General features: G+C 41.3%; 1 protein-coding gene across 1 annotated transcript in view; it reads right to left on the reverse strand.

Annotated features, from left to right (window-relative positions):
- Positions 1-23598, reverse strand: part of LOC108291359 (AF4/FMR2 family member 3-like) — a 268753-nt gene that overhangs the window by 152065 nt on the left and 93090 nt on the right. Inside the window, exons 3-6 of the mRNA XM_037732499.1 lie at positions 17785-17859; positions 15484-15604; positions 13538-13850; positions 13023-13408 (exon numbers count right to left, since the gene is read on the reverse strand). Coding sequence (XP_037588427.1) covers positions 13023-13408; positions 13538-13850; positions 15484-15604; positions 17785-17859 — 895 coding nt within the window. The remainder of the gene's footprint in view (positions 1-13022; positions 13409-13537; positions 13851-15483; positions 15605-17784; positions 17860-23598) is intronic.

Here is a 23598-nt window from a genome sequence, read left to right on the forward strand (position 1 = left end):
CCTGCTCCTCCAGGCTGCACCTCTAAGGGCAGGATATGCCCTCCCCTTTCTGTTCCCTCTTCCTGATGGCTGGAAGGGAATATGGACCATCTTGGATCATGTGGATAAGACTAACATTCCTATTGATGGCAGAGAAACAGAATAAAGGGAGCCCAATGTCACAGAGCAGGACCAGCACACTGCCTCAGATTAACCATGATAGAAAAATAAGCTCTTATCTTGTATTTAAGCCACTGTTACTTGGAATCCACCCCATGAAGCAGCCCCGTGCCCTAATTAAAATGTAATAAAGATGCTTCCTTTTCTAAAGATCTTTGGTACTGAAAAATGCCCCCTTAAAAGGAAGAACCAAAGTTGAATAGTGTAAGTGAAGAAAAGTTTAATTTCTAACTTTTTCATGAAAAATAACACTTTTATGACAATAATCTTATAAATAAAAAAGAGATAATTAAAATCTTGTAAATTCTCAGAAAAAAGTAATTTAACTAGTTATTGGTGGAATAATTAAAAAAATAAAACTATATAACCACACGTTAGAACTAATTTTAAAAATTAGAAAACTAAAAACTTAAGCTAAAAATAATATACAAAAACTAGAGAGAGTCAGAAACAGAATGGACACAAAATACAAGAAAAGCTTAGAAAAATAACAGTGAATGTGGCTAAAAATACAGATCAGAGCAATTAGAGAGAAACTAATAGATATGACAGAAAAACAAAAATGATTAACCATAAGTAGAGTTTCAGTGAGGGACAAATCAAACACAATTTGTGCAAATAATGTGTACAGACACTTAATCTTTTTCTTTTTCTTTTCTTTTCTTTTGAGAGAGAGTTTCCCTGTTGTCAGCCCAGGCTGGAGTGCAATGGCACTATCTTGGCTCACTGCAACCTCCACCTCCCAGATTCAAGCAATTTTCCGACCTCAGCCTCCTGAGTAGCAGGGATTACAGGCACCCGCCACCATGCTCGGCTAATTTTTGTATTTTTAGTAGAGACGGGGGTTTTACCATGTAGGTCAGGCTGGTCTCAACCTCCTGACCTCAGGTGATCCTCCCATCTTGGCCTCCCAAAGTGCTGGGATTACAGGTGTGAGCCACTGCACCCGACCACAATTAATCTTTTTTTTAAAAAATCCCCTGAACTAGAACAAACTGATAACAAGAATACTCCACGTCTCAGGAAATGCATAATACTGAGACATGTTTTAGTTAAGGTTCAGAAATTCAAATAATTCTTTAGGGACTCAAATAGAGCAAATGACCTATAAGAGCAAACTGAGTGGGCATCTTAAAAGAATGGACATCAAAGCTCAAGAAAGGCTCAAATTCAATGAAACCAAAGAAACAGAAAGAGAGGTAAAAAGTGAAACAATGTTATCTGAAATAAAGCTCAATTCATGTTTGTTAGTTTTTTTTCCTGGTTGGTAGGATTTGAGTCGATTTTTAAACTCCGTTTTTCTTCATTATGTGAATTATTTATATGAGCATGTGACCTGTCATTATAAACCATTAGAAATTAAACGGGAAAATATCAAGATGAATGCAGGTATCCCAAGATATTAACAATCACCAATTTCCAAAGATTATTATCAATTTTAAATAAGAGGAACAGGCTTTGAAGGAATAATCTGGTGGGAAACTAGGAAAGGGTACTACTCCAGGCATAAGCAAAGATAGAAAGGTATGAAAGAAAATGACAGTTTAAGGAAATGGCAAGAGGTCTGGTAAGTGGATGGAGGTCAAGCCTGGGTCAGATTATATGCTATGCTCGAACCTCATTACTAGTGTTATTTTTTCTTTTTGTCACTGATCTACCTGACATCATTCGAACCAGTGAAAGTAGGGTTCTCCCTATATTTGAGATACAAAAAGTCAAGTCCAGACCTCAGGGACAAAATTATTAGATCTGGAGTACCAGCTCTAATAGGACCTCTTCTAGAAGACGATACCACAAAGACAAATGAAGAGGGGCCTGTCCTCAGGAAATCTGTGAGATCAGAAGACACCAAAGAAAAATAAATAATAATGTATGGTAATTTAACACATCTGGACACTATAGGAATTGAGAGAAAGGAAGTACTTTGGTGGCTGGAGCAGGCAGAGGAAGTGGTAAGACTTCCACTAGGTCTTGAAGGAATGACAGAGCGTTCTGACAAGATTTTTAGTTTCACAAAAAATTGTCTTCATAGGTGACTCTGACCTATGGCTATAATTCCATAAAAAGAAAGCATTTTTTTCTTGCTGAAATTATTTTAAAAAGGAGAGACTAATAAATCAATTATGCTGGGATTTGACTATTTTAAAAATAAAAAGTAAAGCCTTATCATGTCAAAACAAATTCCAGATAGATAACTTTTCATCTATTTCCTTTATAGTTTCCTACATTAGAATTAACTCTAAACTTTGGTAACAGTCTTTGTAACCACTAACAAAGGAAGAGATCAAAAAGGAAGAGAGAGAGATACAAAATTTAATTTGTCTGCTAAGAACAAAGGTTAATCAACAAACTGTGAAAACTGCTTTCAATGTAATTAGGAAAGATTGATTTTCTTAATATTTAAACAACTCTTTTAATTCAGTGAGAAAAATATATATATAAACATTTCAGCAGAAAAATGAGTAAAGGACCTGAACAAAAAATACACAAAGGATTATATTTTAGAATTGTTTGCTCATTTTGCAATTATAAATTAAATGTCTAAGAATTTATCTTAGGAACAAATCACACACACACACACACACACACACACACACATAAAAAATTTACTTAACCACTCATTGCAGAATAATTTGTAATAGTGAAAAACACAAAAACAGTTTAGATGACTAACAAAAGGATTATACCAAGAAATTATAGGATAAAATCATTGAAGGTGTCCAAATAAATGAGATGCTAAACCACTAAAGACCACACACTGAATGTTGCCAAAAACTGTATAACGATATGAGAAAGTGGTTACAATAAGTAAGGAAAATAAATTAGATAATAACCAAATAATGATAGCTTTAATACCAATTTAATAAGAAAAATAAAGTACAGAAAAAAGACCAGAAAGATCTAGTCTTTAACCAAAACATTAAATGTGATTATTTCCAGATTACAGAACCACAGGTGATTTTTTTCTTCTTTATGTTCTTAAAGTTATCCAAATTTTTATAATGAAGACTTATTATTTTCAAAATCTTTGCTGTCCTTTGCAGCAAAACTTCCAGAAAGACTGTATGTAATGTCTCTAACTCCTCTTGTTTCTCTCTCGAACCCAAATAGACACTGGCCCCAGAAACTCTCATCAATGAAAATGCTGACCTCCAGGTTACTAAGCCTAACACAGAGGAGGTGACACTGTGTAATAACTCCCTTCCCTTCTTGCAACCTCCTTTCCTCATGGCTTCCAGATGCCATACTCTGTTTGCTTCCTACCTACTGATCCCTTCTCTGTCTTTTTTGCTCATTCCTTCTCATCAGACTGACCCTTTCGGTAGGAATACACCACAGCTCACCTCTGGTCACCAGCCATCACTCCCTGGGTTATCATATCCTGTCTCAAGGTGTTAGATGCCACGTGTATTCTCACAACTCCCAAATCTACACCTCCAGCCCAGATATAGATTTCCTTCTCCAAACTCCAGACTTGTGGGTTCCATGCGTGTTTCTGCTTATCACCTCCATTTGAATGTCTAAGAGACAACTCAAACTCAGTAAGCCCAAGTGAGCAAGTAAACTCTTGCCCCCAAAACTTGCTTCACACATAGTTTTTCTCATCTCAGTTGATAGTGACTTCTTCCTTTCATTTGCTCAGATAAAATATCTGTCCTTAGTTCCTCTGTCTGTCAACCAAGCCATCAGCAAATCTTACTGGCTCTCCTTCAAAATATACAGAGAATCCAACCTTACCATCTTTGCTGTCCCCATGGTCCCAGCAACTATCACCTCCCCTAGATTAGCATAATAACCTGCCCTGCCATGTCTCACTTCTCCCCTGCCCCATTACAGCTCATTCTCAGTGCAACAGCCAGACCAATCCTTTACATACCTACGTCAGATCAAGACATGCCTCTGCTCCAAACTCTTCAGTGGCTCCCGATTCTCATAGTAAAGCCACGGTCCTTACTGTGGCCTGGCAGGCCTTGCAAGACGTGGCCTCACTGCCAGTTTTCCCGTCCTGCATATGCCACTGCAGCATGCTGTTCTGTTGCTATCCTGGGCGAGGAAGCACATTCCCACTCGGCCTCCGCTCCAGCTCTCCATCCTACTCCACCTGTGATGCGCCTTCTCCCCACCATGTTTTCCTGGCTAACTTACCACTTCCGGGCTCGCTGTCCTTCTGCTCACATCTCACTGTCTCAGTGCAGGTGACCCAGCCACCCTCTTGATGCTGTTGCCAGCTCCCATCCTCCACCCCCATGGGCATCCCTAGCCCTCTTTCCTCTGTTCGGCTTTTTCTTCTCTCCATACCACTTACCATCAACTGTCAAAGGGTTAAAAATCAACATTCTAACAGTAATTTAGGAAGGCTATGGTGACACAGGAGGGCTCCTCTGACTTTCATGTCTGTCTGGTACAAGGCGGCATGACCCTATGTGAGGCACTGTCCTGAGGGACACAGTAAAGACCTAGCAGGTACGAATCAGTCATCAAAGATGGACGAAAATGAAATTGCCAGCAATTAAGAAATCCCAGGGGCATGAGCAAAGCTAAGAAGCGTAAGTGATAGAAGGGACGATCTGTCCATCAGCATAAGTAAGGATCAGAGCTGCCCAAGATGAAAAGGACACCCCAGGAGGGCATAGTCCCCTTCTGCTATGTAGCAGCATGAGCCTCAACAGGGATGCCACAGAGATCGTCTAGCATCCCTTGGCAGGATGGAGGAGGCCTCTGTCACTGATGGGAGACATCCAAGAATGGTGGGAATAGGCAGAGGGCGATCTATACCTTTTGTCAGGGCTTATAGAGAGAAATAGCTGAATGTATACATTTTCCTATTTTCCGCTTTATTTGTTAAACAGATAAAGGGTCAACCATTTAGAGTGCATTAAAGACATGGTAAGGCCTATGTGGACACAGATGTTATTCCTGAAGGTCGTCTGTCGGACAACAAATAAACAGAGCTCAGGATACATACACAGCTTATGTTTGCCTAAATTATGAAACAATGCATTCCCATGAATAACTGAATGAGGAATTGTGACAGCAACAGCATTGGTAAAGTACTAAATGGCATGCAGAGAAAAAGGCTGAGAGACATTCTGGGAAACAGCACCCCATGGGGCCAACGGGTGCTTCTAAGAACTCTGCGTATTTTAGGGCTTTCTTACATTAAAACCTATTTCATACGGCAGACAGGCTGGAAATGTGGGCTCTCTCCTGCACTGCTCCGTTCCCCTCATCACCCTCCTCATTTCCACATCATCTTGTGGCCAGAGAACATGACAATCTGTGGAAGCACACGCACAGCACACCTGCACACACTACCCCCAGGCAAGGACTTCTGCTCATGAAAATCAAACAAAGGAGAACACAGAAAAAGAGGCAGAGAACATAGCGTCCCACTCAGAGCACTGCCTGGTAAGCGTTTGTTTCTGGGGCCAGCATCTAGCTCTATGGTTTATTTTTTATGTGCTGTGTTTACATACATCAATAAATATGGTTTCCATTTCTCTTTGTAACAGCAGCTACAAATTACATGTTGGAAGTGTTTGGCGTCTCTCTTCCCATAAAGGTCTGGAAGGGATTACTGAGGCCCCAACATGGGGAGGCCCAGGATTGGCGGGGAGCACCTTCTTTCATCCATATCCTTAAATTAATTAACTCATCCAATAAGCGTCTACTGAGCACAAACTATGTGTCAGACAAGCAGAACCATAAAATGAAACAAAACAAACAAAAATCTCCGCTTTTGTGGAATTTACAATCTAGTGAAATTCATCCACCTCTCTTCAATTTCTAGATTCAGAGCCGTCAACCCATCTGGGGTTGGACACAAGACCAGGTAAATGCGAAGCACATAGAACCACTATAAATAACTATAGGAATTATTATGAATGTGGGTTGTTCCTGAGGGCTTACTATGTGCCAGCCACTGCGCTAAGCACTGTAAGTACTAACTCATCTAACAGTCATAAAAATGCTATCGGGAGGTTCTACTAAGATTCTGTCACAGATGAGGCAACTGAGGCACCAGGCCATCTGGCCAGCGAACGGAGTGAAGAAACTCAGACATTTCAGCTCTAGGCCCCACACTCCTTGCTCTGCTCTAGAAGTGGGCCATTTACAGCAGAGAGACGGGTCCCAGTCAGTATCACTTCTGGAGGCATCTGTTGGTCCCTCAGCCAAACCTTTGATCAAAACAAAGCAACTGGAGTGTCCAGGTGTGGTCAATGGGTGCTTATCACAGGTGTAGCTATGGAATGGGATCTGCAAAGAGCACCAGGGAGACTCCATTTTCATCTACTGTAAATGTACTGCTCATGCTGGTTAATCATGTGGAGATACATGATTCTACTGCTTAGCCCAATTAAACACACTATTTAATACACTGTGGCTTCACACAGATCCGTCTCAACAAGTCACTCGAAATGCTTACTATGTGAACATTTTAACACTTGCCCTCAGCTCAAATCTTCTTGATTTTGTATTTCATTTAATTGGGAATAAAGCTCTCGTGATAGATTCCACCATAGATAATAATAGCTCAGAAAAAAATAAACACACAGAAAAAAAGGGAGAAAAGGTGATCTCACACTTGAAAATAAAATCTCAGGAGGGGGCTAGCATCGAATAAAAAAGAATCATGCTACTCAGGCTTTGTGATATTAATCCAGGATAATCTTGGTTTTCAAGATTTTAGTTATTTCTAAGATAAACAAAAAGGAACTTTCAGAATTTCATCTCTCTCTGGCACATACACATACACACAAACATAAAATCACTCTCAACAATACTCACTTTTCTATTTTGTTTGCTTTTGTTTCAAAGGTGTTTAAATAACAGAAATGTAGCCAATATTTACCAAGTGCTTACTATATTGTCACTGTGCTAAGCACTTTACATGCGTCTCATTCACTCCCCACTGCTGCAATAACTCTGCCAAGCAGGTATGATCATGTTCTCCACCTCACACACAAGGAAACCAAGGTCCTGAGGAATTAAACTGCTTGCTCCCCATCACATGGCTGACAGGTGGCAGGCCCAGTTCTTGCTGGTCTCCACGGCTCCACTCATTCCACGACATTCTACCTCTTTCCTGTATATCTGAAAGACTACACAAGATTTCTGACCAAAGAAAGGATGAAATACACAAGAAGAGGCTTTTCTCACAAAACTGGAGAGTGACACCTCCTTTCTGGGTGGGAGAAACGCGGGATCACACGTCACTTTCAAATGACCCCAAACACAGAGGCCCATGGGGCTCTTGAGCAGCCCCAGGTGTGGAGCTCAAGCCCAGGAGGCCATAGCTGAAGGGAAAGCAGCCCTGTAATCTGTTCTGAGGGAGGAAGCTTTACGAGAACAGAGAAAACACGGAAGACAAAGCAGGCTTGCTAATAACCTCCCTCCAGGTCCCGCCCTCCATTCCTCCTAGTGAGTGGTAGTCTCCCATCCTTAAGGCTAGAAAACTTGACTTAATGATAAAAATCTGAAGAAGCCCAGAGAGGAAAGAGAAAGGAAAAGGACTTTAGCATCTTGTACAACTGGATACACTTTAATGCACCTTCTTCAAATTTCTCATCACAAGACTATGGAAACTAAAGTTATTTCATGTTAAGTGCCTTTTTTTTTTTTTTTTTTTTTTTTTTTGTTTTTTTTTTTTTTTTTTTTTTTTTTTTTTTTTTTTTTTTTTTGATACAGTCTCACTCTGTCATCTAGACTGGAGTGCAGTGCTGCAATCTTAGCTCACCACAACCTCTTCCTCCTATGTTTAAGCAATTCTCCGGCCTTAGCCTCCCGAGTAGCTGGAACTACAAGTGCACACCACCAAGTCTGGCTAATTTTTGTATTTTTAGTAGAGATGGGGGTTTCACCATGCTGGCCAGGCTTGGTTCGAACTCCTGACCTCATGATCCACCCGCCTTGGCCTCCCAAAGTGCTGCCACTGCACCCGGCCCAAGTGCCTTACCTTTTAAGTCCCCATTGGCTGAACATAAAAGAACTGAAAGATGTGGCACTTGCCAGTCTTCATTACAACCTTCAGAACAACCTATCTAAACTGTGAAACCAAGTGCTTCCCTCCAGCATCTGAGATTAAGGTCTCCACTCTTCCAAGTATACGCAGTACAGACACTCCACGCTCTAAGAGGATAGAGGCTGCCCATCGAGCGGAGAGGATGAAGTACAGAGCGTAACCACCGGTGCTGTTGCTATGCCACGCTGTCCTGTGGGATGTGGGCTCCAACTGCCACGGGTGAGCGAGGGTAATGGGAAAGACACCATGACAGGTGGGGAAACTGAGGCTTCAAGCTTGCCATGCAACCTCATTTCTTCCATAAGCAATCAGATAGTGTACTTCTATTTGAAAACATTATACATCTCAATGTAATTAAGAAATTTCGACTGGCATGAATATGTAATGTACACATTGCTTTACAGATGCCTTTTTTGCCCAACAGGCTGGTGCCGACTTGAATTTGGAAGAAATCCATTTTCATACAAAGGTAACCAAGAGTGACAGGAAATAGGAAGCCTACATCATTTATCTTCTGTGAACTTTAGAAAAAAATCAGTTAATTGCTTTTCTAGGAATCTATTTTGTGGAATCACAGTGCCTCATCTTTCTATTCTTTTTCATGGCATAAACGGCAATTTTAAAATGTCCTTCATGAAAATGCTGTGATTAATCAATACATCTTAGACTATTTAATTACTTATTTTAACAAATAAAATTCTGATCAACCATAAACGGTTTCTCTATTCTTGTAGATGAATTATCAACTGCTACAAAAACTCCTAGGATACCAGAGTCTACTGATTGATATTCAAATTCAGGTGTCTCTTTCCTTACCACTGACTAAGCTATGGGCACCAGTTCCTGGCTTCCTTTGCTCCCCTCGTTTGTCAAATGAATTCTGTTCCCAGCCCTGGAGCCCTCTACAACAGCAGTTTCAAACTATCACTACTTATTAAATCACAAACAGAAAACTCAAATATGTAGGTTTTAGAATATAATGCTGAAGCTGTAACTTGTCAAACTACTGACTGCAAGGCCCAAGACACTCCTGTGTCGTCTCAATGGCTCTGCAGGTAAGGTTTTTCACAGCACTGTCCTATTTTGTGCCTTGCCTCCATCACCTAACATATAGATATGTATTTTTAAATTCTACCAAGTTTGAGGCTAATATAACTTCTTTCAAATCTAAAATGACCATCTTAGTAATGATTTTATAATATTACATGAGCCAAAGACAGATACACTATGAAGTTAATGATGCTTAAGCTTCAGGGTCTCTAAGGCCCTGGGAGTAGGAGGCGGGGCGAGGGGCACTATGTTAACACTGTTACATGTTTTTGAAATAACTGCAAGGTGAGATCTTTTCTATTCCTTTATTCCTAAAGAAGATCCACAAAACTATGCAAATTTGAGGTCCCGCAATACTGTATCTGCTTCTCTAGGTTAACGCTCCCCAATGTTTGGATCTGGAATTACATGCTGAGCACAAAATATTAGTGTGTGTGTGTGTGTGTGTGTGTGTGTGTGTGTGTGTGTGAGAGAGAGAGAGAGAGAGAGAGAGAGAGACAGAGAGACAGAGAGAGAAACAAAAAATAATTCTCTTCAATTGGAAATAAAATTCAGTGTGCCGTGCCCTAGAACATTCTAGAGGGCATGCTTCGGCCATTCATTCCTTCCTGGTCTCTCACCTAACCGTAGACACCTTTCCAAGGGGCGCTCCCAGGGAGACTCACTTAATGAGAGGTGGTGTTCAGAATAAAAGACTCAGCTATAACAACAAAAATATGTTTTTCATTAAACACAAAACTGAGTCGGGAAAAGCCAGCCAAGAGGCAGGTGTATGAGTTATGGAATTCTCTTGAGGTCTTTAACTTCCACATCAAATTGCACTGGAGTTTTCTGCACTAATTACCTATTATTGAAGACTCAGGAATTATTGCAAATAATTTGCCATAGCAGCAGATAGGGTGCAGATGTTGTAAGAGAAAGAACGAAGGGTTTATGAAGTGTAAAACCAGGAAAAGAAATTCAAAATTTCCCAATTTTTAAAAATAATACAGAATTGTTCTTCTACTATAAGGGTGATGAAGGTGAGGAATTTTCCTAGGGCTAAAAGGCCAATTCTAAATTTAATTTGGACTGTAAATGAAAGAAACTGCAAATTAAAAGGTATGTGCTGGAGTCTAATTTATTCAGTTAATGTAAATTTCCTCAAGGCAGAGATTACATCTTACATTTAAAAAAAAAAAACTCTCTCATCGCATTGCACCTGGTCATGGATCTGATTTTGTTATGAGGAATGTACCTATACAATGCCAAACAGCTATTTTTGCATGGCCCTCCTTGTTTTTTATGTCATTTTTATCTAACCTTTCCAGCCCCCAAATTTTTACACTGTGATATGTCTTGCTCTGTAGCTAACATCCTGAAAAACCATAGTCAAGTAATGACCTTTGGGTCATTTTCTTTGGAAATTTCCCTAGTAAACACCTTCTCTACCTTACTGGATATTAATATCTGTACTATTAAGAGGACATTTTCACACCAGCAGTATCTTTATTTTTAAAAATACTGGCATGGATATTTTTGAAATTGTCCCTTTAAATTGTTTTATCTCTTTCAAAAAACAAAAATATTTATTCCCTCAAAAGTAAAATTGGGTTGATAAAATTCTTCAGCTTCTATGTGATTATTGTGAATCTTATTTATTTATTTATTTTTTATATAGATGGGGTCTCGCTATGTTGCCCAGGCTGGTCTTGAACTCTGGCCTCAAGCAATCCCAAAGTGCTGGGATTACAGGCATGAGCCACCTCGCTTGATTGTGCATTTTATCGGAATAGCCTCTAAACATTGAACAAAGTACCTGCAAAAGAGTATTTCTTAATATTCTCTTGGAATACTGTCAACAAAAACCTGAGTTTGAAGGGTAGGAGAAGTTACTTACTACTTTGCTGCTAACTGTGAAATAGTCATGTTTTTATTGTGGGAGTAGGTTGATTAAACAGACAAGTGTTATAAGATTCAAATTACAATATTTTTCTAATGTGCTTTTTACTAAAATAAAGATTACACCCCCCTCACAAAAAAAAAAAAAACCAATTTTTAACTTTGTTCTACAAATACCGCTTCTTATCTCTTCTCTATCAAAGCATGATTGCCCTTTTTAAAATATTCAGGACAAAATGTGAGGAAGAGGGCAGGCTCACTAGTTCAATGTCACTACATATAGAGGAAATGGAACACTTCCCATAGAAAAACTCTTGATTTCTCTCAGCATGAGCCTCTGTCTAAGGTATCCCCCTCTCTCTCTGCTAACCGAACACCACACACAGCATGTTCTTTCCGATCTGAATCCTCAAAGGGCATCCTGAAAGTGTCCAGGTTATTAATGACATACCCAAAAGCCTCATAAAAACTGCACAGTTATCTGCTTAAGGCTTTACTGGCAATCAAAAATTCATCTTTTTTGTTTTAACTAGAGTTTTATGAACTCACTGAATTCCAAAATAAACAAACAAGTAAATTATTACCTAATAAATCAGAAGTTTCTTTGGTAGATAAAGACCATTTTAACAAGAAGTCAATTGAGATTGAAATAATGAAGGGATTCCTGGTGGTTGTAAAAGTCAGTCGCCACTGCTCAAGGATCAGCCAGGATTTATTTGCCACTACCAGTCATTTGATGATGATGAATCAAACAGCCTGACGAATTCAGTTTTGTAAGGTGGTATTTATGTGTGTTTCCTACAAACTTAAAAATATAAATGCCTATAGAAATTACACTTTGCTTCCATTAATTCCTAGTGAACATTTTCTAGAATCTATCATAAATGTGTAATCAAAAAAAAAGTTATTGGTATACACGTCACTTAATGTTCTCCACAAAACCAGTGTAAACATCTCACAGATGAAAAAAGAGGTCTTCTCTAAAGGTGATGTGTTGATCTCCCTATCAGTCCTTGGTGATGTCTGAGACTGATAGTTCAGAAATGTTTAAGCTCAGCTGTGTCAGAAATGCAACAACATCTATCAAATCATTGATTTCATTTGGTTATTAAATCAAATTAAGATACAAATATATTCTGGTCACACTGTTACTCTGTCTTTAAAGAATAAGAGAAAAAAACTGAACAGTTCCTAAGTATAATGTTCTAGAACTTACATTTAATTTTAGTTAGTATAACATATCACAGCAAAAAATATACACGCATGATCATATTTTTTTCTTATGTACTCTTCACAATCATCATCAATTTGGAATATAGTCTGAGACAGGACAGAATTTACAAACCATGTAACAGGATTTCCAAACCATGTGAACAATTCACCATATTCAATGTTGAATAATTAAAACAATTAATTTTAAAACTATTATGAGGTTTACTTGGTAAAATTGGTGTTAAAATATTTCAAAACACAAAAATGTTAAAAGAGTTTTGGAACTCTTTTACATAAAAATTTACCCATTTAGATACTAAAATTATAGGCTTTAAGTGCTTTTCTTATTTCTTAATCACTTATTTACTCATTTCTTAATTTTATTTATACCTCAGTGGATACCAGCTGTTCAGAAGAAAATCCTTGAACTATACTGAGGGGGATATTCCTTTCCTAACTAATACATACACACATGACTGCATTTACCGAAACTTTAAAAATTCCAGTTACATTAAATTTGAGATTTTAAGAAATCATTATTTAAATTTGCCTCCCCTTTGAGTGATTGCTACAAATCCTACCACATAAAGCCAACCATATCACTGAAAAAAAAAAAAAAAAACATGGAAACTGAATTCACAAGGGTCATCACTTGTAACTACGCAGTTGCACGTACGCGGTGCTGAGAAAGACTCACCTCTCCCTGCTTGGGGATGCTGAACTTGGAGAGCTTGGCCTTGGCTCTGGCCGGCTCTGGCTTGCTGGCAGGAACTCCCCTGTATGATGTGCAGTGCACACTGGTTTCCGAAGATGACTTCAGCTTAGGAGACTCATCAGGGGCCTGATCTTGGCCATCCATCGGCCGCACATACGCAGTCGGTTTCTGCTGGACCAGGCTGGGTTTTGAAGCTAGGGATGGAGGAAAGTTCTGAACACAGTGTCCACTGTTGCTGTGCTTGGCTGCCATGGCAGGTGGCCTCTCCTGGGTCTGAAGGCCCACCTCCACATTGCACACTTGTTTGGCCCGCGGCTGCTGTCTGCCAACACCATCTCCAAGCAAGGTCCTGAGAGAGCCCTGTTGTGCTGAGTTGGAAGAAGAAGAAGAGGACGATGAGGATGAGGGGCTTGATACATGGGGATATTCTTTTTTTGTTATGGTTCTCTGGGTTTTAGCAGATTTGTGCAAATCAAGCAACCTGTGGCCATGCTTACTTGCTCTCTGTTGGCCATCTGAGGGCGGATGCCCAGCCTTCTGCCAGCCCATGGTGCCTCTCTTACTCTGCTGCACGGGGACAGCTGCTGGTGTGGAAGTTGTAGTGCTACAGATAGATGAGGGCTGGGTCTGGGCTCTTGAGTCTGCAACAAAATGTTCATCGATCTTGTTCACAGGAGTCTGAGGAACCCCAGGTTTGGGAACGCCAACAAGATGACTCTGATTGGATCTATCAGTTAAAAAATCTTTCATTTCATCATAATTGCCTAAAGTGTTCTGGATCCGGTTGGAGAGTTCATCCCCCTTGTTAGTCTGGAGAAAGAAAAACACATCCACACTATTGTTAGCGACAACAACGGACAAGTGCCCTTATCCATCACAGAGCCAGAGGTGCCACATCTGGAAGGAGATCTGAGAGAGAAAATCAAAATCTTTTATCGTCTCTGAAGATGTCTGTCAGCACTTGGAATGGCATCAGAACAGCAAGCCTGTAATGGCCTTGGGGTGCATGAAAAGGGATCTATCCGGCCAGGCGTGGTGGCTCACACCTATAATTCCAGCACTTTGGGAGGCCGAGGCAGGTGGACCACATGAGGTCAGGAGCTTGAAATCAGCCTGACCAACAAGGTGAAACCCTGTCTCTAAAAGCACAAAAATTAGCCAGGTGTGGTGGTGGGTGCCTGTAGTTCCAGCTATTCGGGAGGCTAAGGCCAGACAATCATTTGAACCTGGGAGGTAGAGGTTGCAGTGAGCCAAGATCATGCCACTGCACTCCAGCCTGGGCAACAGGAGACTCAGTCTCCAAAAAAATAAGGATCTATCCTTGGTATTGTGTGTGTTGCAGCTAAAACAGATTGCCTGGAAATCAGGAAAATTAATTATTACAACTTTAAAAAATGATCTGCATTAAGTCTTTCTATGATTGGACTGTCTTGTATTTGTAGTCCCCCTAGAAACTTTACTTGAAAATTCAGATTTGGCTCAGGATTGGTCTAAATATCATTCTTCCCAGAAATCCAGAATGACAGGCAAGAGATGTCAATGTGAAGCTTAAAGGAACATGGGGCTAAATGTGCAGGAAGCCCGAATGACCCAGAGCTCCATGCAGCCTAAGATATTTGTGAAATCTGGGACATTTCATTTTGGAAGAGAGGTTATGTTTCTGGTCTTTGGTAAAAATGAGAAATAATCTTAGAATTTCTTTCTCATTAGCCCTAACAGGTACTCTAATCCTAGCACGATCCACACATGACAAATATGTAACCCAACCCTCTTCTTGTTTCTGTTGCTTTTTTTTTTTTTTTTTTTTTTTTTGAGATGGAGTCTCACTCTGTCGCCAGGCTGGAGTGCAATGGTGTGATCTTGGCTCACTGCAGCCTTCACCTCCCAGATTCAAGTGATTCTCCTGCCTCAGCCTCCCAAGTAGCTGAGATTACAGGTGCCTGCCATCACACCCAGCTAATTTTTGTATTTTTTTAGTAGAGACATGTTGGCCAGGCTGATCTCCATCTTCTGACCTTGTTATCTGCCTGCCTCAGCCTCCCAAAGTGCTGGGATTACAGGCATGAGCCACCGTGCCCGGTCCCCAAGCCCCTTCTAATAGCATTTGTTTCCTACAATCTAAGAAAACGTAACAAATGGGATTGACCTTGATATGTCAACACAGAGATAAAGTCTGTATTATTAACAAAAATCACAGCAAGCAGATCTCAATAATAAACAAAAGTTTCAAGTTACTGAAGGAGTAGTCAGTAAAGACATGTGAACCAGACACCTCAATTTCTGGGGGAAGACCCTGTACTTAGCAGCTGAGCTGTCTTCCCTGGGCTGAACAGACAGAAGATTCAGTGAAGTTTGGTTGGTCAATTCTTTTAGTCGAGGCCACCATCACAGAGAGTGAGAGGAACAAGTGAGAGGTGGAAATGAATAACTGAAAACCATCTACCTTGTAGGGCTCACTGAAGAGAGAGTAACTAGAATTAAATGTGGCATCATCCTGTTGAGTTTCTTGGTTTCTTCTTTCTCGTTCTTTTCTCCGCAATGCATTTCTATCTGGTTCATAGACACTGCATCAGGAGAAAGAAGACAGAACAACCACAGGCACAAATTAAACTCTAAAGCCCAATGTAACACTCATGTGAGTGCAGAAGTCTGGTTCATGGACAAATGATGATGACAAGAACATGGATGAGACTGAAGCCAGCGTAATCAGGCAGTGTGCTGGGGTGTCTGACAATTACATTCTTTGGGGGAAAAAGAATCCTTAGGAGCAGCTCCAACCAGTACTAGGTTTCTTTTCCTGGTATGTGAAAGAGGAACTATCTAAGCAACTTTGACAGGAGAAGACTGAAAGTAATCTTAAGGCATACGGTAATTACAGTGATGTGTAAATAGAAATTATGAGCATACTTCCTCTATGACACAGACTCTGAGTGTTATATGGGAATGCTCCTGCTTTTTTTTTTTTTTTTTTTTTTTTTTTTTTTTTTTTTTTTTTTTTTTTTTTTTTTTTTTTTTTTTGCATGGCTGTGTTCTGTAGTGATTCTTTCATTACCTAGCTCCCTAAAGAGCTGTTAAAACTCCATGCTGCAGTGGTTTTCACAGTTATGAGCCTTCTTCTGATCTCTGTTAATCAGTCAAGTCGTCAAACGACTACTGAATCAATTCTTCCTTCTGATATATTTGACACTATCACTCCTCCTAACTATGAAAAATGTGCCAGGAGGAAGGGGTGCAGGCAATGAGGGGAGAGAACGGAAATTGAATTATGTTGTGTCATCAAGGAACTCAGCCTTTTGTTGAAGAAAATTAATATCTATTCTCTCAAAATACAATTACGAAGTGGCCAGGCACCAGACAACTGGAAAAAATGAGAAAGAAATAAAGTGTTCCTTCCCCCTAATAAGGAGAAAACAAAGGGGCTAATTCAACTAGTGATGAGGAAGTGACCTGTTTACTGAAGGAAGGAAATGTACTTGTTTTTCTGACTCCCTGGATAAAGAAATCTGGCCTCCGTGTAGACAACAGAACCAACACTACCAATCAGAAAGTGCTCACAGATCCCTCAAGATGAGCTCTGTCTTCATTTCCCAGCAGAAGCAGGTGGGTACAGTGACTTGGCCATCACTGTGCTTCCAGCTTCCACTTGGTCTAGTGGGCAGATGCTAAGCCGGGAGCCAGGACACCCACCTACAAAATGTGGTTCTCCCCAAATCAGCGACAAAGGGATGGAAAAGCCATTCGGTCTCTCTACGCCCTAGTGACTTCATTATAAAGCAGGGGCGTTTCATGGCATTGTTACAAGGCTTAAACGTGAAAGTATTCTAGAAAATGGCTTTGGAGTAGCTTTAGGTGGCACAAAATCCAATGTATTGCTAATAAAATATTGTTAATAATAAAAGGATCTGTGAGTTCAAAGGAACTTATAAAAATTGTGATTTTTTAAAAAGCTAAATAACTATATTTAGTAAAAGAGTATTTATATCATAGAGCTGTAGGGGACACACAAATCATTTTAAAATAAATATTGTTTATCCTAGCTCTGCCTGTGTGGCTGGGATGCACTTTGAATTTGCTGTCTAAGGGATGATGCAATGCTAAACATGCTTCCGGCAAGGCTGTTGCAGCACCTAAGGCATTTAATTTAAATTTTAGATTAGGAAATGTAAAGATATCCAGAACATGGAACCTATTAGCATTTTAATTCATCCTTAGTATATTACCCACAGTTATTAGATTTGGGAGTCCAATCAGTGACCTTTATATAACGGGGACTGCAGCCTCTGGAATCTTCTACCAACTGAGAGGCTCACAGCTCCGACATCACAATCACTGTTCACTAAGAACTCTCCGGGGTGGCTGTGGTGACAGTGACCAGCTCAAAGAAATCATGGATTTCAAATGGAGACTGCTCTGAGGACACATGACCCACCCTGTGGATGGATATGAAGTAGTCTTTAATCAACAGGAGAATTCTAGTTTCATTATGAACTCCTAGTTTTTGAAACAACATTGACATGTGCAGTTAAAAAACAAAAAGCTTGCACAGCATGCATCATAACCCTTCCTCTTCCCGTACATACAGGGGCTCCCACACACACGCTTGCTGCCCTCAGTCAGGTTAACCCGACCAGACACACAAGACAGGTGTGATGCACAAAGTAGCCTTATGTAAGATGGGGCAGGCAGGTGGTCATTGGGAATGATTTCTGGGCTTCTCAGAAGGCCCCCATGCCCAAAATAATACCTCCTGCATCTGCTGGCTGATGACTGAAATTCCACAACTAGAGAGTCATTCCTCTGGTTTAAGATGTCTTCACCCCTGCAAGAAATATAAATACCTCAAGAAGGAGAAACACTTTAAACCTGATTAGCCGTGAGTATCTTAGTGTACATTCGTTTGTCAGCATTTTTTCCAGAGGCCAAGGGGAAAGGGTCCAGAATCTTAGAGGGTCAGAATGAACCTCTAAGGAGGAGGCATACTGAACAAAGGAAGGGACAACGGTAGGTGAAGCCATGAAAACAGATTCATAAACTCCACTTATTTTTCAGTGTGGCTTAAATGTTTAAGGCAAAGGCAATAGGATAAAAGACAAAAATCAATTAGGCAGATATCAGACCCAATACATTTTCAGGGTCTGGAAATTAGTTATGAGTCATGTCCTACTCTAAAGAAGTCAGCGATGAGAGGAAAGCTGCTCCTCTTTAACTAAATCTGCCTCGTCCCCCAACCCCTTTAAGCTGAAAGATACCACAAAGCACTCCAAGATGCTTTCTAAACCATCCAGATTGCAAGATAAGCACTTTGGGAGGCCAAGGCAGGCAGATCACGAGGTCAGGAGTTCAAGACCAGCCTGGCCAACATGGTGAAACCCTGTCTCTACTAAAACTACAAAATTAGCTGGGAATGATGGCACATGCCTGTAATCCCAGCTACTTAAGAGGCTGAGGCAGGGGAACTGCTTAAACTGGGACCCAGGAGGTGGAGGTTGCAGTGAGCTGAGATCGCGCCGCTGACCTCCAGCCTGGGCTACAGAGTGAGACTCTGTCTCAACAACAACAACAACAACAAATCCACTAATGAGGTTCTGCCGGCATAATCAGCCTACAGCTCCTAATACTAAGAAGGAGTGAACACCCTTAGGACCACTTACTCATAATCTACTAATAGAAATCCACTAGCCATCTTTTTAGGGGCCCGCCATAATGCTTGTGCCATGCTTCCACACTATAAGATGAAGCCAGAATGACCCAAAATGGCAACATTCCCACTTCTTCAATAGAGAGGAAAGGAAACTCAAAAAGAAAGGCAAAGCCTTCCCTTCGGTTTCTCACCTCCTTCCTTGGTGGGGAGCTCTGTAGCCTCCACTGAGCTAATTCTTAAAACTAACCAACCCGTTACTTCTCTTTAACTAGAGCCACAAGCCCCCCACCACATGTCATTTCATGGCTAGGGAGCTAAAATATCATTTGCTTAAAGCAGATGTCACTGTAAGAGAAAGGCTGGGCTTCCTACCCCCTGTATCTCCCTAAGTGTCTGAACTCTCACCTTTCCACCAACACTAAATGTTTTGACTCATAAAGACAGTATCTTCTCGACAGTGAGCCCCCATTCCACTAATTACAAGTGAAAATCGTGCAGGTGCTCACCAGCCTGCAGAGTACCTTTCTCTTCATCTCTTGTTATGAAAGCTTAGCCCTCTTTGTCCCTCTGCCATTTGAGCAATGTGAAGACCATGCTTTAAAAGCAAAGAAAGCTTACCCCTGACAAGCTGAAAGTCAGGTCAGCTTCCCCTGGGATGGCTGACTTAGGTCTAAGAGAATTCCGGTTCCCGGCATGCCAACATATACGTTAAACTCAAAAAGTGTCACACATTATCAGTTATGTTTCTTTGTCACTAGCAGATGATAAAAACTTCTATCATCTTTAAAGTTGTTCCTAGTCCATGAAAATTACAAAAACCCCATTTCTCAAATGTATGTCACCAAATGTATTTATTTATTTTGCATGAAAGTGAAGGTAGCCAACTGCTTCAATATTACTTATTATTTGTTGCAAATGCATAACATTCCCACAAAATGAACCTTTTTAATCAACTCCTTTTAAAGGGACTATTTTTAGATTTTTTTTTAAAGAATAGCAAATGAAAAACGTAGTAAAAACATTTTTGATCATTTCTCACTTGTTTTAAACCTATAAACTGAGGTATCCTGTAGAGCTCAAGTCAAGTCCAATTATGGTGGTTAAGTAGAAATAGATGTCTAAACATGAAACTGTCATCATTTCCAAAATTAATCTATTCTTGATCATACAGTAATAGCAAGAAGCTAAATAACAGTAACATTTATGAGCCTCATGGCTTCTCTCTTCCACTGAGCTTAAAACATTTCACCTATATGTCCCTTAATTATCCTTACAATGCCCCTTGGAGAAAGACAGTGATGGTGAATATTATGACTAGGTTAACTTTTTTAAAGATCAAGAAAGTTAGGATAAGAGTTTGATCATCAAAACAATGTCATAAAGAGACATGGTGTAGAAGGAACAGCAATGTCCAAAGCATCTTACTCAGTTCTGCCCAGAGAACAGGAGCTACCCTCGAGCCAAGAAATGGCCACACCTCCTAAACCCAGATGTCTACAAGCCCAGCAGTGAGAAGTAGTGAACATGAGCCCCACAGAGGCAAAACAGGAATAAATGAAATAAGGCAAGGTATTTCCCATTCAGACACAGAGAACTATAGAAGAATTCTAGAATAAAGTCTCAGCTGTTATAACGTTTTACAGCCCCTACTGACAAAAGACAGAAATCAGTCTCTTTCCACAGCACACACACAAAGCAGACCCATGTAACCTAGAATTGTGGAATGGAAGATAGAGGAGTGAATAAAAAAATAAAAGTGATAGATTCTAAAGTTGCCCAGCGAGGGTTAACGACGTCACTATTTTTATCAAATGCTACCCATTCATCAGCCTGCTCCAACCTTTCTCTAGGCTGCCCACTGGTGAGAAAGGTGCCGGAGCCAGGACTGCTGGCCCTCTAGCCGAGCCACAGGTTGATTTCAGCAGACCCAGCCAACCAGGGGACCACCTCCTCCCCACTGCATTCATCCACACGTAGCCTGATGAAATCTGAGCGCTCACTCCAAACAAACTGCATTTCCCATGGAGAAGACTCTTAGGCAAGGGTATATGAAGCCAATTGCATCCCCTGACTAGAATCATCAAAATGTTTTATTCTTATTTTTTACACATTATCCAAACTACTGATATGTCTCCTCGGTTGTGGGGGTCTAAGAAATAAGTGATTCAAGGAGAAGAGAATGAACCACCTCTCACCTATCTTTTGGAAAAAGTTACCATGTTTTCCATGTTTTAAAATACTGTCCTTTTCAAACAGCAAAAATACAATTCACTTTCACTCAAAAGCATTTTCTGAATGCCACTGTGTCAGATGCTGGGGAGACAGGGCCGTGATTGAGCTAACCTGCTGATGAGAAGACGGCAGTCTCAGGGCAAGGAGAATGGGGGGAAGGGAAAAGGGGACCCATTCACAAGCAAACAATGAGAGCAGGCTGTGGTCAGGGCACTGACAGAGGTACACGGGGAACCCACATGGTTTCCTGCAGGAGACCAGCTTTCAGCTGGGTCTTCAGAATGGTTTCCTGCAGGAGACCAGCTTTCAGCTGGGTCTTAAGAAAAGGGCAGGTTAAGGAGAGGGAAAGGAAGACAGGATTAGAGGTACAAAATGGAAGGATTACTAGTAAGTGGCCTTTGGGAGTATTCAGAGGTTACTTTACCCTCTCCATACGACCTTATGGCTTTAACAAAGTGGAACTCCCCATTAAAAGTTTCATTTATGTGGTTTAACCACTGCTCACCTGTCATGGCTACCTCACTTTAAATAGGTTCCTCTGATCCCTTCTTAAGAGCAGATTTTGTTTGGAGCAAATGCATGAAGGGTAGATGCAGAGGAAACAGAGTTAATACTCTTTCCCTTTTTACAGTTTGCATCAGGCTGGCCCTAAGCAGCCTGCCTACAGAGAAGACGATCTTTTCAGATACTGTGAGACCTGGGACAACACGCTAACATGCTCCGAAGGCATGGACTTGGAGCCATGAGGGTGAGCAGGAAGAAGGAGAGAAGAACATTCCCCAGAAACTCTCCTGCTTTCCAGAGCAGCAGCATAAGCAACTATGTATAATTAAAGAAACTTAATCAAACACTCAAAATTATAACAATTGTTTTAAATTTAATGAGTCAAACTAATTAACATCTCTTGTTATTTATAAAGCAAATGATAAAAATCAGAAATTGTTTCTTAAATTAAAGTAAAGCAAGGTTGCTGAAGTGTACTTGCAAATTCGCTTCTTAATCTATAGACATAGCTGGTGGACTGAAAGGCATAAAGATAGTCAGAGAGAGAGCATGAGACAGAGGCAGCTCAGACAGAGAGAAGGTAAGGCTGGAGGTAGAATGTGGTAAAAAGGCAAGAATCTCCCAACTGGAGTCTTTTGAAGCCCTGAATTGTTGTGGTTGTGGTGCTATAGGTGTGACAGTGGTGGTGGTGGTGATAGTGGCAGCAGTAGTGGTAGTGGTGGTGGTGGTGGTGGTGGTGGTAATGGTGATAATGGTTATGGTGGTGGTGGTGGTGGCAGTGGTGGTCTTGGTTGTGGCGGTGGTGGTGGTGGTAGCAATGGAGACAGTAGTAGCGAAGGTGGTGATGGTAGTGGTGGTAATGGGTGATAGTGGTGATTGTGACAATAGTGGTGATGGTAGTGATGGTGATGGTGGTGGTGATGGTAGCAATGCTGGTGGTGGTGGTGAAGGTGGTGGTGGCAGTGGTAGCAATAGTAATACTGGTGGTAGTAGTGTTGATGATGGTGGTTGTGATGACAATGGTGATGGTAGTGGTGCTGATGGTGATAGTGGTGATGGTGGTGGTGGTTGTAGTAGTGGTGATGACAGTGGTAGTGGTAGTGCTGGTGATAGTGGCAGCAGTAGTAGTGGTGGTGGTGGTAATGGTGATGATGGTTGTGGTGGTGGTGGTGGCAGTGGTGGTCATGGTGGTGGTAACGATGGTAGCAATGGTGACAGCAGTGGTGAAGGTGGTGACAGTAGTGGTGGTGATAGTGGCAGCAGTAGTAGTGGTAGTAGTGGTGGCAGTGGTGATAATGGTGATAATGGTTATGGTGGTGGTGGTGGTGGCAGTGGTGGTCATGGTGGTGGTGGTGGCAATGGAGACAGTAGTAGTGAAGGTGGTGATGGTAGTGGTGGTGATGGGTGATGGTGGTGATAGTGATAATAGTGGTGATGGTAGTGATGGTGACAGTGGTGGTGATGGTAGCAATGCTGGTGGTGGTGGTGAAGGTGGTGGTGGTGGTGGTGGTGAGTGATGATGGTGATTGTGATAATGGTGGTGATGGTAGTGATGGTGGTGGTGGTAGTGGTGGTGATGACTGTGGTAGTGGTAGTGGTAGTGGTGGTGGTGGCAGTGGTAGTGGTGGTGATGATGGTAGTGGTAGTGATGGAGATAGTGGTGGGGAACATGTTAGTGGTAGTGGTGGTGATGGTGATGATGATGTGGTGGTTGTGATGATAATGGTGACGGTGGTGGTGGCAGTGGTGGTGATGGTGGTGGCAATAGTGGCGGTAATGGTGTTGGTGATAAAAGTGGTGATGGTGCTGGTATTACAGGTGGTGATGGTGGTGGTGGTAGTGATGGTGATGGCAGTGGTGGTGGTGGTGGCAGCAGCAATCAGGTGGCAGTGGCAGTGGTACTGGTGGTGGTGGTGATGGTGATGGCAACGGTGACAGTATTGGTGGTGAACATGTTAGTGCTAGTGACAGTGATGGTGGTGGTGGTGATGACAATGGTGGTGGTTGTATTGATAATGGTGGTGGTGGTAGTGGTGGTGATGGCAGTGGTAGTGGTAGTGGTGGTGGTGTAGTGGTGGCTATGGTAGTGGTAGAGTGGTAGGTGGTAGAGGTGCCAGTGTGGTGATGGTGTGGTAGCAGTAGTGGTGGTAGTGGTGGTGGTGGTGGCAGTGGTGGTGGTGG

Source organism: Cebus imitator, unplaced genomic scaffold (genome assembly GCF_001604975.1).
Source record: "Cebus imitator isolate Cc_AM_T3 unplaced genomic scaffold, Cebus_imitator-1.0 Scaffold450, whole genome shotgun sequence".
Taxonomy (NCBI): domain Eukaryota; kingdom Metazoa; phylum Chordata; class Mammalia; order Primates; family Cebidae; genus Cebus; species Cebus imitator.